We start from the raw sequence: 20,250 nt of genomic DNA, 5'->3' as shown, positions 1-20,250 counted from the left end.
ACATAGATTCACTCTTTAACCATGGATTTGCACTAAATATTGCATGGAAATCGAATCGATATTAGATTTCTCGCATGAATCAGAAGAAAAAAACTGTACCTTAGAGTCCGATGCTTGGAGGGAAAAACACAGGGATGCCGATGGCGAGGAACGGCTCAATCAGGGGTCGTCGGAGGTGTCTGCCAAACATATGAGAAAATCACAGCAGGGAAAAGACTAAAAGAAATGAAGAGAGGAGAACAGAGAGGTTGTGTGTGCGGGTTCGGTCACCAGGCCAGCCCGGACCTGCTATCCAACCCCACCATTGGGTTTTGAACTTGCAATGCCCCAGAATAGGGTGACGAGCACCCACTGCTCCTGTCGGACTAACGGAGCCCCCATTTTCCGTCACAAAGAGCACCATGTGTCGCTGCAGCCATTGTTGTGCACTGTGCACATCAAGTGCACGCAACCGACCACAAGTACTGCAGCTGCCCGGACCATGTGCCACAGCGACGCACGGGGTGCCGCAACTGTAGCACACCACATGCCACGAGGATCAATCAAAAACTATGGTCCCCCCATTGGCTTCACCGAAAAAAAAAAAGGAAATCACGCAGGGGTATCGCTCCTGCCTGTTGGTTGGGACAGAGGGGAAAAGGTTGGCAGGGGAGGGCCATCGACCACCTGCGGCCCCCCTGACGGTCACAGGAAAGGTGGCAAGGGCGGCAAGGGTGTCGTCGACCACCTGCCGACCCTCGGCAAGCCCCAAATGAAAAAAGGGGAAAGGGTTAAGGAAAGGCAGGGGCCTCCGGCCTCCTGTCGGCCTCCCGGCGAACACAGAGAGAGGGAAAAAGGGAGACACGGCAGGTGGCCGCCGGCCTCCTGGCAATACAGAGGGAGAGAGGAACAGAGGCTCACCTGGAGGACCAGCATCGTCAGCCGGCGTTGATGGTTGTCGCACGCTGGGAGGGGAAGGCGATAAGGGAGAGGGAAGAGGAAGAAGCTGACGTTGTTGGGAGGTCGTCGATGGTCCCGCGGTTGCGCACGAGCACGAGAGGGAGACAGATGAACAGGGAGGCCGAGAGAGTGGAGAGAACGAGAGAGATGAGAGGAAGAGGAAAGAGAGAGGTACTGAGGGAGGATGAGGAGCGAGACCCCCTTTTGAAGAGGGTGACCCCCTCCTCTCCTTCCGAAAAGGAAGGAGGGGATAAACTTTCCCTTGGCGGTTCTGCACCCCTCCCCTTTACTAGACTCGTGTTAGGGTTCCTTCAGAACCCTAACCACGGGTTTTTCTGCTTTATCGCTACACGAGTCGCGGCCCGGGTCTGGGTCCGAAACCCGTGACCCGCGACTTGGGTTCCAACTGTGTGTTGGATCTGGGTCTTGCTTGAAATGCGGATCCACAGGTTGGATCCAAATGGATCCAACTGTGGATCCCAACACTACCTTATATTTTTATATTTGTTTTTTTTGTTTTTGTTTTTTTATAATGACATTATCCACCTTATGGGTCCTAGATCCGAGATTTGGATCCCAGACTCAAATCAAACCACTTACGAAAACATGTCAAATTAATAAATAATAACGAAAAATTTGTGGTTATTATACAAATTGTTGGCATAATCCTGAAAATAAAGGAAAGTCCGATCAGGCAACATCCAAAAGGAAGTCCAGCAGCACCAAAGGCAGTGGAGAGATTAAAGAGTTGTTAATATCTGTCATGTCGGGATTGAATCTAAAGCAAAATGAATAAGGAACTTGGTTCGTTGACTCTGGGGCAGCAACTCACGTGACCGGTGATGCAGGTAAACTTTTCAAGCCTATTCCCTATTTTGGAAAAAGTAAGATTGTCACCGAAGATGGATCTTCTCACCCTGTTACTCACATTGGAAAGTCTATCATCCCCATGTCACATTCTACTCTTACTCTCCAATGTCCTTCATGCTCCCAATATCAAGAAAAATATTGTCGTTTTTTCTAAACTTGTTGATGATAATCATGCTTCAGTCGAATTTACTCATTTATCTGTGCAGGTCAAGGACCTTCGCACGAGGGAAACATTCGCTAAAGTAAAGAGACAAGGCAATATGTATGTCTTTCAAGAAGACCCATGTCATTCGGCCTATCCTGTTCACCCGGATTTGAAGTCTCCATTAGAGTTATGTTTTTCTGAAAATGTTCTTAGTATTTCTAAATGTAATAAGGTTTCTCTATGGCACAGTCGTTTAGGACATTGTGGGAGTCATTTTATTGAGAAACTTGTTTCTAATAATCTCATTCCAAAAGAAAGTCTCAACGTGGAAGAGAGAAGTCAAAAGTGTTTCAGTTGTCTTTTATGCAAGAGTCACGTATTACCTTTTCGTTCCATTAATAAGAGAGTTTCAAAGCCTTTTGAGATAATATGTTCTGATGTATGAGGGCCTGCTCCAGTCATCTTTGGATCTGGAAGCAAGTACTATCTAATTTTTGTTGACAGCTACTCTCGATACACCTGGATATATTTCATGAAAAATAAGTCTGAAGTTTTCCTTTTGTTTCAGAACTTCCTGTCCTTAGTAAAAAATCAATTCTCCGAGTCCATTCAATTTTTCCAATATGATTAAGGAGGAGAGTTCACATCCAGTGACTTCATTTCCTTTCTTCAAAATAATGTGATAGGAAGAAAAGAGTTAAGACCACACACGACACAACAGAATGGGATTGTTGAGCGCAAACATAGGCATATTGCTGAAAGTGCGATGAGTATGCTTCATGACAGTCATCTTCCCATCAATCTGTGGACAGAAGCTTTTCATTATGCTATACATGTAATAAATAGACTGCCCATTGTTGTTTTAGAAAACAAGTCTCCTTATCACTACCTTTTTGAAATTCATCTTGATTATCATGACTTACGTGTTTTTTGATGTGTTTGTTATGTGCATATTAATCAGTCCTTGATAAACATGTTTCAGGATAAGGCTCAGAAGTGTAGATTTGTGGGATATGCGGATGACTACAAAGGATACAGATGTTATGATCCCATTAGTTGATGCATCAAAATCTCGAGAAATGTTGTTTTTGACGAGTTGAACTTCGATCATAAAATTGACACAGGTGACATGTCCTCTACCTCAATTGAAGTTTATTACCATATATTACCATGGGCTAAATTCAGAGCTCTTTGATAGTTCGAATGAAGAATGTCATTCAGACTGTATGCAACACGAAGAAGACAGTTCCAAGATCGTTGGTACATCAGAATCATAGAGCTGTGAAGCAACACCACCAATGGAATTGGGAAGGTATAAGGGTATTTCCTACACCAGACAGAGAACGGCTGCTTCAAGACTCCTAAATCGAGCTCAAGAGGTTGCACCTACCTCACACACCCTTGAGGTCAGGAGGTCCAGTCGCATGCGGCATCCTATTGATAGGTGGGTTAGCTACAATAATTTCCCCATGGATTTTCAACTCTTTTTTACTGCTCTCAACAAAGAGGATGAACCTATTATGTACTATCAGGCAGCCACTTCTAAGAAATGGGTAGAAGCCATGAACGATGAAATGCAAGCCTTGCATGAATGTGGAACCTCAAAAATTGTTCCCAGACCGCCTGACAGAAATGTGGTAGGATGCAAATGGGTCTACAAAATAAAATATAAACCAGATGGGACCATTAAACGATACAAGGCAAGACTCGTAGCAAAGGGTTTCACACAAGAAGCAGGACAAGACTATGAATGAGACCTTTAGTCCAGTGGTGAGAATGGGAACAATTTGAATCATTATTTCCTTAGTTGTTGAACATGGATGGACACTGAGTTAGCTTGATGTTAAGAATGCATTTTTGCATGGAGATTTGAAGGAGGAAGTTTACATGGAACAACCACCTGGATACTATGAAGAAGATTGTAAGACAAAATGTATGCAAACTAAAAAGAGATATCTATGGTCTAAAGCAAGCATCTCGCTCTTGGTTTGACAGCTTCTCTCTTGAGATTCAGAAGCATGGCTTTGCTGACTCCCTACTAGATCACTCATTGTTCATCTTTAGAGGGCAAAATGTGATCACCTTATTGCTAATTTATGTTGATGACATTGTCATCACAGGAAACTCTGAGGATCATATCAAAGAAGTAAAGAAACTACTGAGTCAAAGATTCAAAATGAAAAACCTTGGAGCCCTGCGTTATTTTCTTGGAGTTGAAGTTGATAGCCGAGCTGATGGGTTGACTCTCACCCAACACAAGTATACGATGGACGTTCTAACCAAAGCAGGTATGAAGGATTGTAAACCTCTAGGGACTCCAAGTATTCTTCACCAAAAATTGAGTGCCCATGATGGAGACTTGTGTGAGGATCCCATCAGGTACCGCAGCCTAATAGGGATGTTAGAGTATCTCACATTCACTCGACCTGATATTGTTTATTCAGTCAATCAGGTGTCCCAGTTCATACATGAATCGCGTACTGGGCATATGGAGGTTGTTAAAATGATACTTAGATATTTGAAAGGCACAGTTGAGGATGGATTGATATATTCTCCAAAACCATCTGGCAAGGACATGCGCAAGATTACTATATATTATGATGCAGACTGGGCAGGGGATCCAGATGAACGAAGGTCTACATCAGGATATTGCATCTTCATTGGAAGAAACTTAGTATCCTGGAGCAGTAGAAAACAAAAGGCCATTGCTAGATCAAGTACCGAGGTTGAGTACAGATCCATGGTTGTCGCTACTGCCGAAGTCACATGGGTCCGGCATTTGCTAACTGAAGTGGGAGAAGTGATATCTCGGTCTATCTTGTTGTGTGACAATCAAAGTGCTCTCAACATGTCATTCAATCCGGTTCATCACAGTCGTGCCAAGCACATTGAGATAGAACAACATTTTGTGAGACAAAAGGTTGAAGAAAAGGAGATCGAGCCTGAATTTGTTAACACTGAAAGACAAGTTGCAAACATATTCACAAAAGGCTTGATCAAGGATCGTTTTTGGACACTTAAAGGCAAGTTGTTCATGGTTCAAAACCATGATCAATTTGAGGGGGGGTGAAAAAGTCTATTTGTTTGTGTATTCTTTACTTGTATTTGTTATTTTGTATTCCGGGTCTGGATAATATATCAAACCCGACCCGTACTGTAAACGAAGGACATATATACATGTTTTAGGTCATGATTTCATTATTGAAAATCGTGACAGTTGCAGCTCCTCCTTTCTCTTTCATCTCTCTTTTCACGTGTGACAGATCCTAGTGAAATCTAACACAGTTATTGATTAGGAACAATGTCATACAGCCATCAATTGAAGATTTAGATGGGCAAGAGGATCATTTATGCCTGATTTTAGGCATTGAAGATTTCTTTTCTAGAATGCCTCATTCTTATATAATTTATCCAACTGTAACAAAACATGAGCTTATCTGTCAATCAGGTTCCTACATCCATCCGCACCGAATCAGAAGTATCCTTTCCTGCATCTTCATGTGACACACACATACAGGCACATGTACATACGTTCTCACACGCATGCATGCATGCACATACTCATGCATGGTCTTTTCATCATTTGTCCCCACCAGCATGACTCCCCCCAATGCTCCCTTTATGAGGTGGTCATGTCCAAAGATGACTCCTTGATATGATGTGATTTGTGAGGTTATCCATCCCGCCAATTTAAGTTGGTTAAGTAGAAATAGATCAAAACTCCAACTTATGCAAATCATTGCACATATTGATATTTAGAAAGAAACCAGTTGAAGAGAGTTGAATCAGAGACTCATAGAAAAGAAGAAAATGAAGGCAAACATCAGAGAACATATAAAACACAAGGAAAAGATCTCCTCTAAAGGTCGTCCTGTTTGGGTATGAAATTTTTCAAGAGAAGAGATATCTTAGAACAAGAACAAATGATTTTAGGATTGAAGGTCCCCAACAAAAAGGGAAAATGATAAAAAAAATTCTTTGTATTTAATTATTGAAGAGTGCATTTGAAACAAGAAAAAAAAATGAAAAATGATGTTGCATACAAAATGAAATCCCATCAATAAAGCCAAAAAAGAACCAATGACAGAAAAAGGGAAAATTTTTGACGAAAGAATTAGATTAGGCTTAAAGAGAAATTCACACTTCTTGGGAATCAGTTGATTGTTACATTGTAGATGAAAATAAGATGTCAATCAATATCTAAAACAATTCATTTTTCAGAAAACAGCAAATCATATCATTCAAACTGGAAGGAGTTAAGGACAACCATGTGTAAAAGCACATTGCATAGAATGAAAGTGCAACCACAGCATTCAGGCTTAGGTCAAGAACTACAGATTGGCCAAAGCTCAATGATGCTCATCTAACAGTTGAGACTAACAAAATTGTCAAAGGCATAGTTGATCAGCCAAGTCCTTAAAAAGTTGGCTGTAGATATCATGAGTTTAATAAAGTCTACATGACCAAGATGAGTATTGAATGAATGCACCAACTTGAACGAGTCACCTAGGGCCGTTCAGGACTCAAACCAAATCAACCTCATCAGGTCCTTAACTGGAAAATATCCCAGTCAAAAGGTCGACATTATTTAGGCAAAATTAGACAACCCCACAAGCTTCTATAAGCTTGTCGTTATCTTGCCTGACTCAAGAAGTCTTTAGCATAACTTGACTCCATCTGCATCAGCCAACCTATGTTGTACTGAGTTGTTCTACCAGAACTTGCGAAGTCCACAGCAACGTTGTAAAGATCACGTACAATATGCTATGATGTATCATTTTATTGACTCATAAGCTGCATGATTTACAACAAAAATTGGCTAAATTAAGACTATCAAGTCATGTCAACCTGTACCATATGGTCAGAAAGTGGTGTCCAGCCACTTTTGAAGGGGAAAAGGGGCAGTTTAAACATAAGAGGGGTAGTTTTGACCCCATTTTCACAGCTAAAGCAAAAAAAAATACCATATGCTTTTCTGATCAAATCACCTTAACAATTTGAGGATTTGCCTAAAACCAAGATCTCAAAAATATTTTGTTGAGATATCTAGTCAAAACGGACCCTAAGGAGGTGTTTTGCAAGAGATCTACAAGGTACAAGAAAAAATTGTTCTTTTCAGCACATCCACATAAAGAAAAGAAATAGGCTGGAGCACTCGTGGCTCAATGATTTTCTTGCCTTCGTTGTCTATAACAGGAGACTAAAGCAAAGGTTAGATCTTAATATCCTACATTGTCTAGTTTATAAAGTTTTCAATTATATATAATATATATAGCATTTGCTACCCTCGTGGATAAGGAACCCTTAGTTGAAACTCATAGGAGGAGGTTGTTTTGACCAAATCTGACCTCATGGATGTGTTAAGCATGGACAACATAGTAGGAATCAACCCTTGATCATAGTTTTTCGACGTAAAAATATGTTTTTTGAGGTTTGAAAATTTGGTACGTTGTAGGCCATTGATTTTTCAACCCTCGTAACAAAACATGATCAAAAGTCAGTTTCCACCATGGTCACAAGTAAATATATCGGCAACTTATCGTTTGCCATCCATATCACATATCGTCTATATATAGCTTATATATCATAAATTTATCGGCAACTTAGCTACTATAAAATATACACAAAAATCAGTAAATCTGAGGCACTAAATTACTTTCACTAGCTGCAACCATCAGTTAATCTTAAAAAAAAAGTAGACAAAGAATATGTACATGTAAACCCATTTGAACTTAGATAAAGACAAAAGATGCAAAAGTCTTCTTTTTATAATGCAATTTTTACTGCAGCAAATGTTTAAGTGAAACCACAAATCAAAAATAAAACTACTAAAATATTGCAACACACAAATAAAAACTAGGATTATACCATGAATAAAAGGAATTTAGGCTTAAAGAAAAAGGTATGGTATGAGAAAAAAAATTAAAAAAAGAAGGTAAATAGAGTGCAACCTGCAAAGATTTGCATATAAATACCTTAAAAATTGGTTTCTTCCTAACCCCGCATCATTTTGGAAGACAAAATCTGGAAAAAGAACAAAAGAAAGGAAAATTATCGAGGTTTTAATTCAAAATTTATCATGATATATGATACATCGCAATACATTTTCTTTTGGCTGTTTTTTGAGATATTTATTGGTTCATTGGTTCAGAAGTGGTGATATACCACTATATATAGCCTATATTCTATGTCACAAGGATTCGGCCAACAAGGTGCCACACCCGCATCGACGCGACTCGACTCGGGTGTGGGTGTGGGTGTGGTTGTGGGTGCGGCACCCGTTGCGGTCAAGCCAACCCTGGGTGCGGTCAACGCACCAAGGGTCATAACTGTCCATTTTGGACCCAAAATAAAAAAAAATACGAAAGGTGGTGATGTGAGTGTATATCTGTTAAAATTTATATATATAATTATATATATATATATACCCTCCCGCACCCCCGCACCCAAGTTTTTTTAAAGTGCCGCATCGTCGCACCCGCACCTATGTGACGTAGCCTATATTGTAACCATGGTTTATACCAAGGTTACCAAACTAGGAAGTGGAAGTGGAAGACGAAATGAGAAGCGAAAGCGAGAAGCGAGGTATTTTAAAATTTAAAATAAGCAAGAAGCGAGGAATCAATTTGAAAGAGATAAGAATAAAAAAGGAAGTGATATGTCATCAAATGGGAAGAGAGATACTAATCCAACGGAAAGAAATAAAAGCTAACATAAAAATGACTATTCTTAAATTTCATAATTTTATAGTATAAGAATTAAATTCTTCTCAAAATCTAAAAATGACGGTTACCAATTTAGAGAAAGTATATGGGAAGTGAGTGGGAAGCCTGAAAGAAGCACATGGAAAACATGAAAAGAACTATGAGAGAAGCGCCTCGCAAGTATGTAGGGAAGCAGAAAAGAAACATGTGAGAAGCATAGGAGAAGCGTGGAAGAATCAATATTCCCATCAAGTTTTGGAAGTTGAGCTTCCGAAGCAAGTTTTAAGGAAGCGCACTTCCCAACTATCCATAAAGCTTATGGTAACTCTGGTTTCTACCATAGTCACCTGTACCATTCAAGGTAATTGCTTGCCGAAGGTTTTTCTCAGAGAGATTTTCAAGTTGGTTTTTCTCGAAAAAATCTCGAGTTTAAAACATTGAAAAAACTATAAATAATAATTAAAAAGATAAGAAAATATGAAGTCTTGCATTATTTTTCTTACAAGTTTTAAAAGGTTTTAAAATATAAAGAAACAAAAAAAAATGAAAATTTAAGCTTAAAGTATAAAAAATGAGTTTCCCCAAAAAATATCATGATATTATTTAGATATTTTGAGTTTTGGCAATATTTTGAAAAATACCGCAATATATAGAGCTGCCCTTAAATCACCGATATTATTGCGATATTTTCAAAATATCAGTGGCACTGGTTTCTACCAAACTTAATATGTAGATCACATCTGGATGGTAAGATGTGCAAGAAAACTGAAAAAAAAAACAAAAATATTACATTTTTTCACTAGGGACATATATATACAGTAATGATACTGTGCTTCAGGAGCACCTACACCCACCTCCTAGAAATCATAGTCATAGGTTGCATCTTCTCAATCAGACCTTATAGATGTACTAAACAAGTTTATTTGACAGGAATCATGTTTTGGATCATGTTTTCGGACATCAAAATAGGTTTTTTAAGTCAGGAAATTTTGGTACACTGTGAGCTGTTGATTTTTGAAGATCTTAAAAAAACTACATGTATGCCATAATCACATGGTCCAAAACTTGCTTTCCACTAAATAATGATTGTAGATCATATCTATAGGGTCTGATCAACAAAAAAACACTCAAATATTGAAAATTTGAAGCTTCTATTAGATGGGAGTAGGTGCTCCGAGAGCACCTTATCATTATATATATATAAATATAATTTGCATTTTACAGACAATTGCAAAAAGATTTGAACGGATGTATATACATACAGACACATATATGTATGTGTGTGTATATATATTATTTGCATTTTACAAACAATTGCAAAAAGAATTGAATGGATGTTTAGCATTGATAATGTCTTGGTAGTCAAAATCCGGCCCACGCAGCCTAGGCTACCTAAGCGCAAGTTTAATGCCTGGGAGTGCCTAGATGCTTAGGTGAGTACCCAAGTGAGGGGGATGAGGCACCAAGGTTAGTATTTTCTATTTATTTTTCCATAGTGTTTAAAACAATAAAAAAATGTTTTGGTTGTATATTTTTTAAATTTTTCTTTTAACTGCTTATATTCTTTTGTGCGTATCTAGGTGATGCCTGGCACCAACTAAGTGCAGTCTAGTGCCTACAGGGGGTCAACACCTAGGCACAGCCTAATGCTTTTAACTACAAGCATAGAGTAGACATATCGGACAAATTGGTGCATGAAGAGCTGAGCCTCAATGACGATGCTGAATGGAGGCAGTTGGAAACCAATACAGAGGCTGAGCTTGAAGAGAAAGGGAATGATTATGCCAGCCTTGAGCTATAGGAGGAGAGAAGAAATGATTATGAAGAAAAAGATCCTTAATTTTTTTTATCATTTTCATCATGTTTGATAAGTCAAGTAATTTAGTGATTAAGCATTGGATTCATGGATTGTTTAGTGCCATGTTGATCATAGTCACAAATATAGGTATCGGCTATATCTCGGCGAGGCATAATAACAGGATATTATAGGTTTTCCAATAAATCTCAGGAAAATCTTGGGATTGATAAATAAAACAAAAAATTTAAAAATTAGGAAAAAATAAGAAAAAAACACTCTTTCCTTCCCTTCTTTCTTCCCTTCTTTCTTCCCCTCTTTCCTTCTTTCCCTTCTTTCTTTCTTTCCCTTCCTCTTTTTCCTTTCCTTCCCTTCTTTTTTTCCTTCCCTTCCTCTTTCCTTCCCTCATTATTTCCTTCCTTCTTTTCTTCATTCCCTTCTCTTCCTTCCTTGCTTTTTTCTTCCCTTGTCGCAAGGCAGCCATCGAGACCCTTCTATCGAAAGTGACCCAAAGTACCCTTTACATTAAAAGTTAAAACCCTAAGGGGTCGTTTAAAAAACTGATATCAAAAGTACCCTTTTAAAAAACTACTAATGACATATATATCCTCCTTTTCTAAAATACCGAAATACCATTACACTAACACTTTTGAAAAAAACTCCCAAAATATCTCTATCGTGAACTTGGAGTTCAAGATATATTATCGTGATATTATCACGATATATATAAATTGGCGATATTTTCAAAATATCACAATATTTTACATTTAATATCGTTTTTTCATTTTACAGTGTTAATATCGCGATATTTGTGACTATGATGTTGATAGATTCATAGTTTAGGATTTTTTATGACTTAATGTGACTATTATAGTAACTATTTTGTTTTGTTACTTGCCACTTGTTACTTATCATGTTCTAGCAGTGCATATATCTATGATTAATTGGTGTTTTATAGTTTTAGTGCATGTTTTTTCTGATGTTTATAATATTTTCTAAATTTTTCAACTTTTATTTTTTATAATCTTTTCTTAACGTGTCTTATGATATGGTTTGGTACATCTATACTGCTAACGCTTCAGATATGGATTTTTATATGTTTTTTACAACATTGGTACACATTATTTGCTTTAACTAGACAAATTGACATCACAGACAAACAAGAATTTCAATTCACGCATCAAATCACCCAGAGATAAAGATAAAAAGATAGTACTATGAAACACCAATCAAAGATTAAAAATCAGTTGCCACCTTAGACCAACTAAGTAGAGAAAACCATGGGCGACCTAATCCCCCCCTGGTTTTTCCCTATTCAAATCTCTCTCTCTCTCTCTCTCTCTCTCTCTCTCTCTCTCTCTCTCTCTCGATGTCGGGCCTCTCGCTAAACAATGATAAGTGTTGCATGTCCATGATCAATGTTACTCCGCATATGCAGGCCATTGGGCAGAAGATCTTTCAGTGTGCCACTTCGGATAAGTTTTTCTCCTACCTTGGTCTGCCGCTTCAGCTCTCACGGATTCCATCAGTTGCTTGGAACGCCACTCTCCAAAAGGTTCAGACTAAAATTTCGACTTGGCAAGCCTCCTACCTTTCGATTGCCGGCAGGCTTACTCTCATCAAGCATGTTTTAAATGTGATGCCAGAATTTATTATGTCTATGTTCCTTATGCCTGTGGGGATCAATAAGAAGCTCTCTAAAGTATTGACTAGGTTTCTGTGGTCTGGGCAAGGTAACAATAAAAAACGTCACCTTGTGGGTTGGGAAACGATAAGGCTACCGCAGAATAGAGGGGGTTTGGGGATTTCGGACTCTAGGTTAAGAAGTATTGTTCTGGTTGTTAAGCAAAGTTGGCTTGCACAGTAATCGGGGTCCCCTTGTGCGAATTTCTTTCAGGCTAAATATGGATCAGTGGAGTCTTTGTTTGGGGGTCAGCACGCAATTAGGTCGCCCATTTCGCGTCTGCGGAGATCGTGGATTCAAGCTTGGTCTGCTGTGTGGGGTGGTGAGGGCGACGACGTCGCTTAGAGCCAGTTCCTTTGTAGAGCGATCACCCCAAATGGCTCCGTCCGCACTAAAGACACCTACCTTTCTCTCCTTCCGACAGGTGTGAATCGGTTCCATATGAGAATTATCTGGGGCAAAGGTCCTCCTCCGAGAGAGCGCTTCCTTGCTTGGCTTATTTTGCATGATCGGGTGCAGACGGATAGCTTCCTCAAGTCTATAGGTTTCTGTATTGTGAGTAAATGTGTTCTCTGCGAGAGGGCCGAGGAATCTGCGTTGCACATATTCTGGGAATGTCAGGTCTTTCAAGATATCTTTAAGGTTACCTGGAATAAACTGGTCGTGTCCGTGCGCCAGGAGTCTTTCGTTGTAGACCTCTTGTGGGGACCCCAGCCAGTTCGTAGATGTAAAAGTTGGCGGATCATTTGGAGAACTTGGTTGCTCTCTTCCTTGTGGGCCGTTTGGATGTCGCGCAACAATGCTATTTTCAGGCAGACCCCGGTTAATTTCAACAAGTTAGTAAATTATATTTTGGCGGATGTATACGCATCGTTACGCATATGCCTTCCGGATCTTCAACGCCACTTGCCGCTAAGGCCTCCCCCGGATCCGGACTGATCGCCTCGGATTTTATCTGTATTTTGTGTCTATTTTTGGCTTATGTGTTCTTTGTCTTGTTTGTCGGTTTCAACGGCAGTTGAACCTGTCGTAATGTTGATATCTTTGATTCGTCTCTCTCTCTCTCTCTCTCTCTCTCTCTCTCTCTCTCTCTCTCTCTCTCTCTCTCTCTCTCTAACCCCACCCACCTTGTTCCACCCTCCCCAAGGCTCCACCCCTGACCCCCACCGACCTTGTTTCGCCCTCTACGAGGCTCTGCCCTGGATGACCTGACCCCACCCACCCTACGAGGCTCTGCCCCTAACGACCTAACCCCACTAGGGATGGCAGTGGAACGGGGCGGGGGCGGGGGACAAGGTCTCCACCCCCACCCTGTCTCAAAATCCGAACCTCCATCCCCATTTCATGTCCTTCATCCCCGATCCAAACGGGGTCAGGCGGGGCGGGGTCCCATTTCCCCTCGGTCTATTATCATCCCTTAGAAGGATTGGGGAAAGGGTGAGGCGAGGCGGGGGAAAGCGTAAGTCCATCCATCCCCGCCTCCATCCCCACACAAGGATGGATTTTAACCTTCATCCCCGCCTCCATCCTCGTTTCATGCCCTTCATCCCCAGTCCAAACGGGGCGGGGCCCCGTTTTCCCCCGGTCCACTGCCATCCCTAGACCCCACCCACCCTGTTCTGTCCTCCCTATGAAGCTTTGTCCCTTACCCCACCCACCATATTTAGTTGTTTCCCCTCTCTAAGGCTCCACATTCCACCCCTGACCCCACCCACATGTGGTCGGTGGTCACCGCCTTGGTGGGAGTGAAGTGAAAGGGCAATTATCTCTTCCCTATGGTAAGACCCAGAATCATGGTTTTCGTGTTTGATTCTCTCTGCTGCAGAATTTGCATGTTGTTTAGTTCATTGATTTGGGTTCTCTTTGTTTTTTATATATTTGGCATGTTCTGATGCTTTATAATTTTAATTTTGAGCCCATTAAGGATTTTGGTTTGGAAATGTTAATCTTATGATTAAGTATCTTGGTGGTGTTTTGATTGGTTGATTATTATTATTATTATTATTATTAGTAGTAGTAGTAGTAGTACTAGTACTGTATTGTATTCTTTGTTATTAACTCATGGACAGGGGCAGAGCCACATTAACAGGAGGGTGGGCACATGCCCACCCTGACCCACAAAATTCCCTTAAAAGAGATATGGGTCAAGGTCTGACCCACGTATGACATGGGCAGTGCCTAACCCCACCTAGATACTACAAGGCTCCTCCCTTGACGGCCTGAGTCGCCTGACCCCACCTACGTTGTTCCGCCTCTGCCCTGACCCCACCTACCTTGTTCCGCCTCCGCCCTGACCCCACCCACCTTGTTCCGCCCTTCCCGAGGCTCCACCCCTTACCCCACCCACCTTGTTTGGCTGTTCTACACTCCTCGAGGCTCCGCAGTCTGCCCTTGACCCCACCCACCTATGGTCGGTGGTCCCCGCCTTGGTGGGAGTGGAGAAGTGAATGGGCAATCATCTCTTCCCTATGGTAAGACCCAAAATCATGGTTTTCTTTGGTTTTTTGTTTGATTTTCTCCAGATGCAGAATTTGCAGAATTTGCATGTTGTTTAGTTTATTGAGTTGGGTTCTCTTTGTTTTTGATATATTTGGCATGTTCTGATGCTTTATAATTTTAATTTTGAGCCCATTAAGGATTTTAGTTTGGAAATGTTAATCTTATGATTAAGTATCTACTATCTAGGTGGTGTTTTGCTTGGTTGAATATTATTATTATTATTATTATTATTATTATTATTATTATTATTATTATTATTGTATTCTTTGTTGTTAACTCACAAAAAAAAATTGTAAATTCTTTTGGTGGGTGTCTTTGGTTTGCTTTTATTAACAAATTCTGACTGGTTTAGTCATGCTTTGTTTATGATCTTTCGAGTAAGATTCTGAGATTCCTAGCGGAGTCATCATCTCACTTCTTTTTCTCCTTTTTGTGTGTTTTTGTAGAGTTTTTGAGTTCTTTTTTTATGAAGATCTGTTTTTTTATCTTTGTTTTTGTGGATTCGGCTCTATTATGGTGTAATTGTTGGATGAAAATGAGATGCACTCATATTCCTGGACTGAACAGCTCGGCCAGAAAAAATATGAATGTTTTTCAAAATATGAAAAAATCGACGAGGCCAATTGCAAAAGGTATTCGTTAGAGTAACTATTTGATTTTTTTTAAACATATTAGTATATTCTAGTTTCCTATTAGTTTTATTCTCTTTTGTTTATTGGGTTGATGCTTTCATTTATTGACCTTATGATAAAGATAAATTGGTGAAAGACGTAAAATTTATTAAATATGTTTTATGTTATTTTTCATTTTGAGTGGCTTGTACTTTTTCTAATTATTTATAAAACATTTATGATATCCTTTATAGATTTTTTGTAAGATTAACTAATTAATTGGCTATTTAATTGTAGGATGTTTGTGTTCCTCTGTCACGTCTTGCTGAATGCATTTTAAGATCAAAGCTTGAGCTTAGTCACACAGCATTATTCATGAAAGGTACTTCCTTTGGTCTTTATATCAAACAAAGCTAAATTTTGGAATATACATGCATGTTCTTATGATACTCTGTAGCATGGATGCCAATTGAGAAAGCGGGAGCGGGAAGCGAGGTACTTTCAAAATTTTAGGAAGCGGGAAGCGTGGAACCACTTAGGAGCGAAATGGGAATCGTCTCGGAAACGACCTAGGAAGCAAACCGGAAGCGAAAAAAAATAAAAATACAAAAAAAATGCAAAAAAAATTGAAAAAATGGGGGAAGCATGGGGGAAGCGTGGGGGAAGCGTGATGGGGGCGCTTCCCCGCGCGTTTCGGAAGCGCGACGTTCCGCGCTTCCCCACTTACCTAGGCGCTTCCGGTAACTCTGCTCTGCAGTTATTAAATAGTTTTTTTTATTACTGAAAACATGTTTAGTTTCAACCAAGGTTCCTAATTATGAATACGACACTTTGTAGGTTCAATTTTTTTTTGCAGTTGCTAATATAGTTTATTGTCATAGAAATTTTATTTTTTTTATTGTGCATTTGTGCCCACCCTAGCTTAAATTCCTGGCTCCGCCCCTGGAGAAAACATGACAAGAAAAAAGAAAAGAAAAACAATGCCACATGCATGAGATGAAACATAGTGCATAAATTACAAGCTTCTTAGTGCTTGTAAAAACAAATGATGCATAGGATGTTCATGCATGAGCTGCAAATACTTGTAGAATCCTCAATCTTATATTCATCCTCCATATGCATCTTTTTCACAATGTTTTGAAACCCAATGACTTGGGAATCAACTCGGCAGTGCCTGACTCGCGACTCGGAGAATTAACTCGGTGACTCGGCCAGATCACGTTAACTTTCAAATGTATTAAATCAATAGATATATAGGTAATTATATATATACACACATATTATGCAAGATATACACATTGTAAACTCGTACAATATATAAAATTATAAATAAATATATAAATAATTTATATACGTATATGAATCGATTGAGTCATAAGTTGACCCAACTGAATCATATAAAAACTCAGCTGAGTCTTGTGGAAAACCTGGTCATTCAATTTTTGACTAGGTGAATGGCTGAGTCGAGCTGGCCCAGCTGGGTCAACTAAGTCACCAAGTTGACTCGACAAGCTTTTAAACGGCATTCTCAAGCTTCTCATTAATTTACTTTAATCAATAAACTTGACCAACCATTATCGTAAATGTAAACCAAAAATAGCACCACTAAACAAGGAAAAATTCAATTTCCCAAATCATTTATGTGGGTGTGGACCAAAAAGAACCTTTCGAATGATACACAAATGATGCATAAATTACATATGAGATCAGAAAACATTAAGGAAGAAAGTGAACACCTCACAAAAGAAAAATTCACCTACTAGCTTCCAATAGAACCTAGACATATACATAAAATTTTCTGAAATTCATAACAAAATAGATAGTGCTGAATTGTTACAAGTTGGCGAAAATGAAGTACCATTGCTTGAAGACAATCTGTTAATTGAAGCCCTTACTCGGACTTAACACCTGCATTATCATAAAAAAACTTCATGTTCATTATGACAATATTTAACAATTGTTATACACTAGATCATCAACACATAAAATTTCCGAAGAAAACGAGTAACCACATGTGGAATTGAACTCAAAAGAATAACAAACTGTCGATTTCAAGCAGAAAATCAGTGACGATGACTAACCAAAAACAAGAAAACACGACTTGAAATTAGTAAATAATAAAGTGAGAATTCTGAAGAAGCTTCATTGTAGAATCATCCAGACAACCTGAGAGGCAACAAAAAAATTGTGAAGAAAGTTTCCTTCCAGAATAACCCAGATAAACTGAGAGGCAACGGCAGGGAATCGAAGGCAAAGGAGAGCAAAAGACTGCTACAAATGAGGATGGTGTGACAGCTCAGAGAGAGAGAGAGAGAGAGAGATGCACTACAGTTGGGAAGAATGGAACTCTTGCTTTTGTCCCCATTTCTTCAGATTTCAGAATTTCCAGTTTTATCACTTAACCAGTTCAATTGTGGAATACTAGAAATCTTTTTGTCTAACCAGTTAATATAACAGAAGATTGCAAACCATGTAATCACAATCCTTCGTTCAACAATACATGTTCAACAAAAAAAAGTGAATTCAGAGAACTTGAAAAACCTCATAATGGACCATTTCCACATAGAGCAGAACTCAGCAATCCAACTGTCCGCAAATGAAAAAAAAGTGTGTTTTCTGTAGAAGTACTGATTAGAAAACCATGGAATGCATGTTTATGCATAAAACCACAAACGAGGCAAAATACTGAAATAACAAAAATCCAAAACAAAAGAAAAGGAATCTCAACAATAGTTGAGTCTAATCCCGTTTTATCTCAATAAATGGAAGCATCCAAACAGGCCCTGCGAAGTAGTACAAGGAACCACCAGGGGAAGAAACGTAGCTTGCTGCGGAAGCGCTTGATCTTAAGCTACGAAGGATCAAAGCAGAAATCAAGAAAGTAGAACAAAGAACATCCAATTTTTTTGCAAAACCAATAAGAAAGAGAGAGAGGGCGTACAAAAATAGAAAGTTGGCAGCTACATCAATACATGTTGTTTCTTCATCATGCATCTGAGTTCATCTCAGTTCACAAACAAATGGCCTCATGCATTTAACGTTTAATGCCTAATGCCCTAAAAACATCAACATAGAAACATGGGTGAAAAACAAAAAGCTGCACAAAGGTTTTTGACCATTGAAGAAGCAGCTCTTTTCCTTCAAGTCCAGTAAATGCTAGGTGTATGAGCGTGAACAAAGATAATAAGCCTTATGTCCCCTATCCGAACAAATCTTGAAAGCACATTATTATGCAAAACTGTACAAAACATGGCCACAACATAACCTAAATTGCAGAAAATTACAAATACCAAACTGTAATCAACAAAGTTTGGTGGTGGCAAATCCAGTTTGATAAGTAACTTAAACTCATAAGAACCAAGCAACCTCATGACATTTGAAAAGTTCAGAAATACTGATACAAGAGTTGAGTGCATATCACAGAAAAAAATTAGAGAATAAAACACACACACACACACACACACACACACACACACACACACATATATATATATATATATATATATATATATATATATATATATATATTGCAAAATCCATGTTCCATAATATGCATTATTTATAAAATCATCCGTATGTGAAGGGTAGAATTACCAAAACACACACAAGCCATCCCCCTTCTCACATGACCCACCATCTACCACACCACTGCCCTCTCTAATCGTGATTCGTGAGTCCACACACACGCACAGAGACACTTAGTCAGGCCGCGAACTTCTGCCTGGACCAGCCTGCCTCAGGCAAGAGAGAAAGAGAGAGGTTGTGAGCCTCTGCCTTGAGCGAGCATGGCTCAGCCAAGGCCTGAGACGAGCAGAAAGCGTCCGGTGCGTGGTATGGGCTGCTCAAACAGCAGAGAGCGTCCGGCGCGGTGCTCGGCTCCTCCGACGGAGCTCGGCTCAGAGGAAAGAAACAAAGAGGATGAAGAAGAACAAACAAAAGAAGAGAGAAAACCTTTGATCAGAACAAATATGAACCCCTCTCCTTGAAGATCTGCTACAGAAAAACAATTAAAATGTCAGAGGCGATGAGGAGAAGGAGGAAGAGGGGGGAGTGCACGTACCTGCTCACGTATCGTAACAGGGGATGCACCACCGCACAGGGGAGGGGAGTCCGCCGGGAGACAGGCGATGGCGCCGGAACTCGGAGTATGGTGGTGGACCGGGGGTGTGGTGGTGGGCGACTGGCGATGGCGTCGGAGGGGGCGTCGCGTCGGTTGGGGAGAGGCGAGGGGGTCAGCCGGGAGGGGAAGAGAGAGAACAGCCGAAAGAGGAGAAAAGAGACCTTCGTCCTAGTTTGACTTTCGAAAGGCGAAAGCGGGGCGGGGCCTAAATATCCGTTATCAAACGAGCCGAGCTTTATCGAGCCTTTATAGACCTCGACAGGTCGTTCAAGCTTGGCTCGTTAGCTCGCCCGACGATGGTTCGCATTCCTACCTCTTCCTACCGGGCAGGGCAGGGCAGGGAAATCCAGGCTTATTTGATGTCTGTATACCTCATTCCAAGGCAAATTGAAATGCAGTTGGAAACGCACCTCTCGCAATTTCCTCAAGATAGTGCCAGTTTAGGCATCAATAAATTGAGGAAAATGAACTCTTCCTTGCTGGGAAAATGGTGGTGGGAAATATATTCAACTTGGTCGTCCTTCTTTAAAACCAAGTACAAACTGGGTCCAGCCACTTGGAGGTGGTCTCCTCGAACTGCTACTGTGCAGTCTTTCGTCTGTCATATTCCTGGATGTCAAGATATCGACATTTGTTGATGGACACATTTGCTGTCATGTTCCTGGATCTCTTTCAGAAAGCTTCAAATCACGAAGTTGTAGTTGCCAACTGCTGGTTCAACTCTGACGGGTGGTATTTTGCTATCACCGACACCCTCAACATGGTTGAATCCGATCAGCTTCTTTTAATTGTGAATCTGAAACTGGATGCCTAAGCAGGATTTGGTTGTATAGTAAGGTTGTTTTCACTGTCTCCTTTTACTTATTCCTGTTGCCTCCTGCAG

The 20,250-nt window shown here is 40.0% G+C and overlaps 1 protein-coding gene across 7 annotated transcripts in view; it reads right to left on the bottom strand.

Annotated features, from left to right (window-relative positions):
- LOC149811826 (vacuolar protein sorting-associated protein 26A) overlaps positions 1–19,546 on the bottom strand; it is a 142,803-nt gene extending 123,257 nt beyond the window's left edge. For 2 of the 7 annotated variants that reach the window (XM_089993940.1, XM_089993943.1), the window contains exons 1-3: positions 19,308–19,546; positions 19,199–19,237; positions 17,106–17,155 (exon numbers count right to left, since the gene is read on the bottom strand). In XM_089993940.1, the coding sequence (XP_089850066.1) occupies positions 17,106–17,108 (3 nt within the window). In that variant the 5' untranslated portion in view covers positions 17,109–17,155; positions 19,199–19,237; positions 19,308–19,546. Of the gene's footprint in view, positions 1–7,929; positions 7,979–17,105; positions 17,156–17,328; positions 17,349–18,841; positions 19,018–19,198; positions 19,241–19,307 lie in introns of those variants that run through there. The other 5 variants (XM_089993944.1, XM_089993945.1, XM_089993942.1 and 2 more) reach the window with 5 other exon arrangements.
- Between the last annotated feature and the right edge of the window lie 704 nt (positions 19,547–20,250).

Source organism: Nuphar pumila, chromosome 17 (genome assembly GCF_984573655.1).
Source record: "Nuphar pumila chromosome 17, dmNupPumi1.hap1.1, whole genome shotgun sequence".
Classification (NCBI taxonomy): domain Eukaryota; kingdom Viridiplantae; phylum Streptophyta; class Magnoliopsida; order Nymphaeales; family Nymphaeaceae; genus Nuphar; species Nuphar pumila.
Note: the sequence above shows the minus strand (reverse complement) of the source record. Positions and strands in the feature narration are given on the sequence as shown.